The following is a 6,000-nucleotide window of genomic DNA, read 5'->3' on the forward strand; positions in this document are numbered from 1 at the left end:
AACATGGCAGTGCTTTTTCTCTAAGGCATATATTTTTTTGATGAATTTAGAAGTTTTTTATTTCCACAAAAATTCTAGCAATGCTTTGAAGGTACTATAATATCTGTTATTGAGTCATCATGTTGGATTTTTATTTGAATATTACTGTATCCCAAAATTACAAATGAAATATATATATTTTTGAATTTAGATCCTCTTTATATGTCCATAAAGCAGAATTTCCTAAAATATTATCAAAATAGCTTTTTTTAAAAAAAAAATCAGAAAGAAGCATATACTTGTAGGTAATTATGAGAATATTTGGCTGTGGATAGGATATTTATTTATTAGTCACCTCCTTGATTGATGGGAAGGCTTTATAAATGAGAAGAATGCTCATTTAACAGTTTTGCCACTTTTATGTTTTCTTCAATGTAAAATATTTATTCACAGATTTTGCACCATTTTTGAACAATTCACGTAAGTCATTGGGTTGTAACTTATAAGCTAACTGGAAGATGGGTTAAAAATACTTTATAAAGTACTAACTTCTATTAAACTTTGTTTTGCTACAATTTTAAGTGGAGTTGTACTACATTAATGTTGGTTTGGCCATACTAAGATATTTAATTTGAGATTATGCTTTCATTTGGATCACTCCAAAATACATATGCAGAACAAAATTAATCTGTTGTTTTATGAAATTGTTTCCTTTAAAAAAAATAGCACTTTAAGCTGTGAATATGCACAGTTCTTATTGTAGCAAAACTCAATAAGCAGCTGATATTTTAGAATTAAGACTAACTTTAGGTGCTGGTTTCGAACACTGTTAGGGTATCAACATTTCACTCCAAAGACATCTGAATTTGTGTGATAATCTATACAGGTTTAATAGGACGCCCCCTAAGAGAAGAAGGAGATTATTCCGTGACTTGTATAGTGTCCTGTGATGCATGTTTTTGATAATTTAAAAGCTTTGAGTCATCTTAGCATACAGTACATTTTTTTTGCAGTCAGTTGAGCAATAATGATTTGGATATAATGCCATATTTGTTTGCCAATTTGTTGGACCTGATTTTTTTTAAGTGCTTCTTGTAATTTATAGGGCCACATTTAAAACATTTCATACTTTAAAGGTGACACAATTGGATGTGAAAAAAAAAGTCGTTTATTAGTTTCAAACTTTAACAAATGTTTATTTTGACAAAGAGAGAGTGTGGGAGGGGCAGAGAGAGAGACCCAAGCAAGCTCTGTGATGCAGAACCCAGCTTGGGGCTCAATTCCATGAATTGCAGGGTCATGACCTGAGCTGAAATCAAGAGTTGGGTGCTTAACCAACTGAGCCACCCAGGTGCCCCTAGTTTCAGACTTTTAACATCCGTATCTTTGTACTTATCCAGATGAATATTTGTGGAAATTAAGGCTTCCTTAATGCAATGTTCAGTTCTCAACATTAGTTTAAAAAAAAAGAAACTATCAAAGACTTTCCCTTGGATTTCTAAATTTTACCCAATATATTAAGGTACAGGAGGCTGTTATTTTAAAAGAAAAAAGGTTAATTTAACAAGTGGCCATCAGTATCCTAGTAAGTTCCCTGTCAGTTCGGTATTCTGTTACTGCTTAGGATGGAGGGAACGTTTTTTTTTTCTTATGCTTTTAAAATTTCCTAATTTGGGGTTAGTATATTTTCTGCAAAGTAGGAAATTTTTAAGTTAAAATGGAAACACTAAACTGTAAGTAGTTTGGAGGAACAAAGAGTAAATGAACTCATGTCTATGAACATGCTGCAGGCGGTGTGTCTCTTTAAAGTCACTAACAAAACTGGGCTTTGGTGTCATTCTTTCCTAGGCATGTGCAGCTTTGCTAACTGCTTTTTGCTTTCTCTGGTTTGCACAGAAATAAATTCAGTTGCTATAAAGCCTTTGCTGTTGGTGTTAAAAGTAGAATAAGAGTGTTTCCATCCTTTCAGTATTTGGAAATTCTTACAAAAGCCATGTGGCCTTCTTGACTTACATACATTCTGTAATTTTTCATTGACATACTTAAGCGTTTCAGTAAGGTTCTTAATTGAGCTGCAGTAAACGGTTGGTCTACTTTTAAAGTTGTGAGTAAAAAGCATATTAAACAGACTTTCTGAAATTATGCTGCTGAAACTGCAAAATTATTGCCCAGGGAAGTGTTTGTATTCATAGATAAAATAAAAACCTAACTGTTTTGTAATGAAAATTGAGCAAGGGGAAAAAATTGATATGAGTGCCGGGTCCAGTACTAGCAGAAAAGCAAGGGTTTTTCTTTCTCTTTCTCTCTTTTTTTTTTTTTTTATGACAAAAAGAACCAAATATTGTATACTTCCCACTTATTTCAGTGGATTTTATCCCAAGAGAAAAAGGATTTCAGGAAAGTTCATGCTTACTGTTTCAGTTTTGTTGTTGTTGTCATGAAGTTGTCTAGTAGTGCACTGTAGTAGTAAAAGATCTGTTCTGGCCACAGTTTAAATCCCAAAATCAGTTGGCAAAAGAGCAAACTTTTGTCTTCCACTTCCACTTCTGAGGAAATAGTAATTAGATTGACAGGTATCTATAATTCTTCACGTTTGTGAAATTACCATTCATTTGTTTTATGAATGGGTAGTCTCATGAAAGTTATTCTGTGGCCTTCAGCTTTGAACTCTTCGGAGGAAAATTGTAAATCCTAGCAAATAATACTGGTTTGCTTTTCTTATTTTAGGTTACTGATACAGACATTTGTGGGAATCTGCTTGGGCTTGTTTGCTGTTGGTGTTACGGCGGGGGTGAGGGGGAGTGGTGTGTGTGTATGTGTACTTGCAATGTTAAGCAACATCTTTAGGGAAAGAAAATTCTAAGAGATCACACTCTACGTTTTATTCACTTCTAAGTAATTGATATTTACATGTGTTTTAGATTTACTTTTAGGAACCCCCCTTCTTCTCTTACAAAATGTGTGGTGCATTTTAGGAGTAAAGGCTGTTTGCGTTATCCCCTGGGCTGCTGGTGTAACTTCCCTTGCTTGTTCTTTGTAATAGCTCAGCAGAACCCAGCGTCTCAGCTTCCTGCCAGGCAGCAGGAGATCGAAATGAACCGACAGCAGCGCTTCTTCCGCATCCCATTCATCCGCCCTGCCGACCAGTACAAAGACCCGCAGAATAAGAAAAAAGGCTGGTGGTATGCGCACTTTGATGGCCCGTGGATTGCCCGGCAGATGGAACTCCATCCTGACAAGCCTCCCATCCTGCTTGTGGCTGGTGTGTGTGAGTCACGTGGAAAAAGGATTATAAACCCTCTGAAGGAAACAGCCTAATATACAATATTAATAATCCATTAAATTTCAGGACTGAGGGATGGAGTTTTGCAGTTAAATTAGACTTCCAGTTACTTGAGGATTAATTTATGATGTGAAATTGTTTGGATTAATTATGTCCTCGTAGAACACATAGAAACTTGTCTGTGTCCTTAGAGCCTTATCACTGGTATTTAATTATATCAGTTGATTTATAATTGTTTAAAGAAATGTAGCATTTTTATTAAGGTTGATAACGTGTTTGATCAACTGCAGTGTTAGTACTTTCTGAAAGGGTCCTTGGTGGAAGACAAATTTAACTTGTTTCTGGTGATCTTATTAAGGAGATTTCTGTCTTAGAGGAAGAAAACAAAGTTTTAAAAGTTCTCGATTCTGTGAGAATTGGTAACTCTTTCAGGTATAAAGTCTACAATAAGTGCCTCTAAAGAGATACATGCTTAATTCTCTGATGTCTCACCTGCGCAGGGAAGGATGACATGGAGATGTGTGAGCTGAATCTTGAAGAGACAGGCCTGACTCGAAAGCGTGGTGCTGAGATTTTGCCAAGACAGTTTGAAGAAATTTGGGAACGCTGTGGAGGTATCCAGTACCTCCAGAATGCAATTGAGAGCAAACAGGCGAGGCCCACGTATGCGACGGCCATGCTGCAGAACCTGTTAAAGTAGATGGTGCACCTGACCTGACAGCTGGGAGCCAGGCTGGGGCACTAAGTAGGGTGTGTGCCCCCCGAGATTTGACCTTTCTGTGACCGTGTTAGAACTGCTGATACAAAGTGAACAGATTTTATTAATCATGGCTTTTTGTTAATTTAAGGTAAATTATGGTAGTGAACTTGGGACCTAAAAATTGTTTTCGTGTATCCAGCTGTAACTGTTAAACCTCTCCTCCCTCTAATACTGGTTAACACTTGGACAGATTCTGACATTTCTCATTCTTTGCCAACAGACTGCCTGAAGTCCATTTTAATTGTTCTCTAGGAAAGGAAATGTTTTAAAAACTCAAAATACTGACTTTGCAAGGATGGCACAGAACCATATAACTGGAATAATGAAACCTTAGGTTAAATTTTCTTGTGAAAATTAAGGCACTTAAGGCACTGATGCTTTGATCTGGAATGCTGTGTACTTTTTTAATTCACTTTTTCAGAAATTGATGGATATTTCCATTGAAAGTGGAAAATTTTTTTTCCTCCTCCTTTGTGGTGTGGCTTAGTTTGAGTAAAGCAATTCACCTGAACTTCTAGAATTCTAGAAAAGAGCCTGAATGTATTTGATGTACTCTGCGATAAAGAAGGTACTCACAGATTTATTTTTCTTTTCTATCATGTTTTGTTGCTATATAAGAATATTTTCTTACAGTCCGTGGACAAATAAAGGAAATTCAGGCCATTTCAGTGCTTAAAAGTTTTGAGATAACTTGTTTCATTTAGAAAAGGAAATAGGTTTTCGGTGGCAATGTGGCTTAACTGGACTGAATTCAAATTATTCTTTCAACTTCATCTCAGTTGCAATTTTTGTATCAGAATCTTGTCCAAGTTGTTTCGTATGATTTAAGCTAGTGTTCTGTTTCAAAATATCTTTGTTTTTGAAAATGTCTAGTGTCTTTTTTGGCCTTGAGATTTTGGTAATTATAGAACTGTTTTGTAAGCTTTGTAATTCAAAAGCCCAGTACTTGGTAATTGCTTATTTCATGTAACTGATGATTTAATTTTTTTCTTTGTGTGTTAGTTTTGATCAAATGTCAGCAGTTTCAAATTTAATATTTATGACGTTATATTAGGAATTTGGAGACAAAAATACATCATGGAGTTATGCTGATATAATGATAGTGAGTCGTGTTTGTATTTTAGAATAAAATTAGAAAAATAAAATTATTCTCTGTACTTTTCCCCCTGATTTTTAAAGACCCTAGCCTTTGAAATGATTTCCAGTGATTGTTTTTTCTAGAAAGAGTACCTCAGTCAGGAAGATCTTTCCCAGCTGATTAGATTAATGCTTGTGAGAGCCACACACTTTTTTCTGAATTGTTTCTCTCATAAGATGTGTCTTAGTACAGAAATATTTATTTATTATGATACTGTACAAATGATTGTCTCCTGTTAAAGAAATTAAATTGTCCTATCTGTGCTATTGGGAATGTGAATAGGATTATCTTCTGAAGGCTGTATTACTGTGGAGATTCACCCACCCTTGGGTCATTTGGTCCCTGTGATTGGTGCAGAAGGTCTGGTTACTGAAAATAAACGACCTGTTCTCTCTCTTCTCATCACTTGCCTTTAATTGGTGTTTTTATTTGTATAGGATAGTGAATGATGAGCTTAACTAGTAGCAAATAAAGTCCTTGAAGAAAATTTAATAACCAAATTGACTTTTAATGACTTATCCCTTTAGTACTGTTTTCAGAAGGAGTTTTATGTATCTCCTAGATACATTTAAGCACTAGATGGAAAACCCATCAAACAGGTTAAAATTACTGTAATGAGAGAACTTAATGTTTGAAAAATTTGTAAGACACTTATCACAGCAAAGCATTGTTGCAAGTCTTTCATTTTTTATTTTAATAGCTAATAAAATTACAGTTTTAAGCCATTTTGTTGCTAATTATGTCACACAGCTGTCCTAGAACTTATCTATTTAAAGTTGTCTCCTGAGTTAATTTTGGCTACCAGGAGAATTGCCCTAATTCAGATAGATTTACAGTAAC

General features: G+C 35.0%; 1 protein-coding gene across 5 annotated transcripts in view; it reads left to right on the forward strand.

Moving 5' to 3' along the window:
- Window positions 1-5,565, forward strand: part of MYO6 (myosin VI) — a 145,610-nt gene extending 140,045 nt beyond the window's left edge. For 2 of the 5 annotated variants that reach the window (XM_058734516.1, XM_058734512.1), the window contains 3 exons: window positions 433-459; window positions 3,023-3,241; window positions 3,763-5,565. In XM_058734516.1, coding sequence (XP_058590499.1) covers window positions 433-459; window positions 3,023-3,241; window positions 3,763-3,962 — 446 coding nt within the window. In that variant the 3' untranslated portion in view covers window positions 3,963-5,565. Of the gene's footprint in view, window positions 1-432; window positions 460-3,022; window positions 3,248-3,762 lie in introns of all 5 variants that reach the window. The other 3 variants (XM_058734511.1, XM_058734513.1, XM_058734514.1) reach the window with 3 other exon arrangements.
- Window positions 5,566-6,000: the final 435 nt, after the last annotated feature.

The sequence above is a fragment of the Neofelis nebulosa genome, chromosome 6 (assembly GCF_028018385.1).
Source record: "Neofelis nebulosa isolate mNeoNeb1 chromosome 6, mNeoNeb1.pri, whole genome shotgun sequence".
Lineage (NCBI taxonomy): Eukaryota > Metazoa > Chordata > Mammalia > Carnivora > Felidae > Neofelis > Neofelis nebulosa.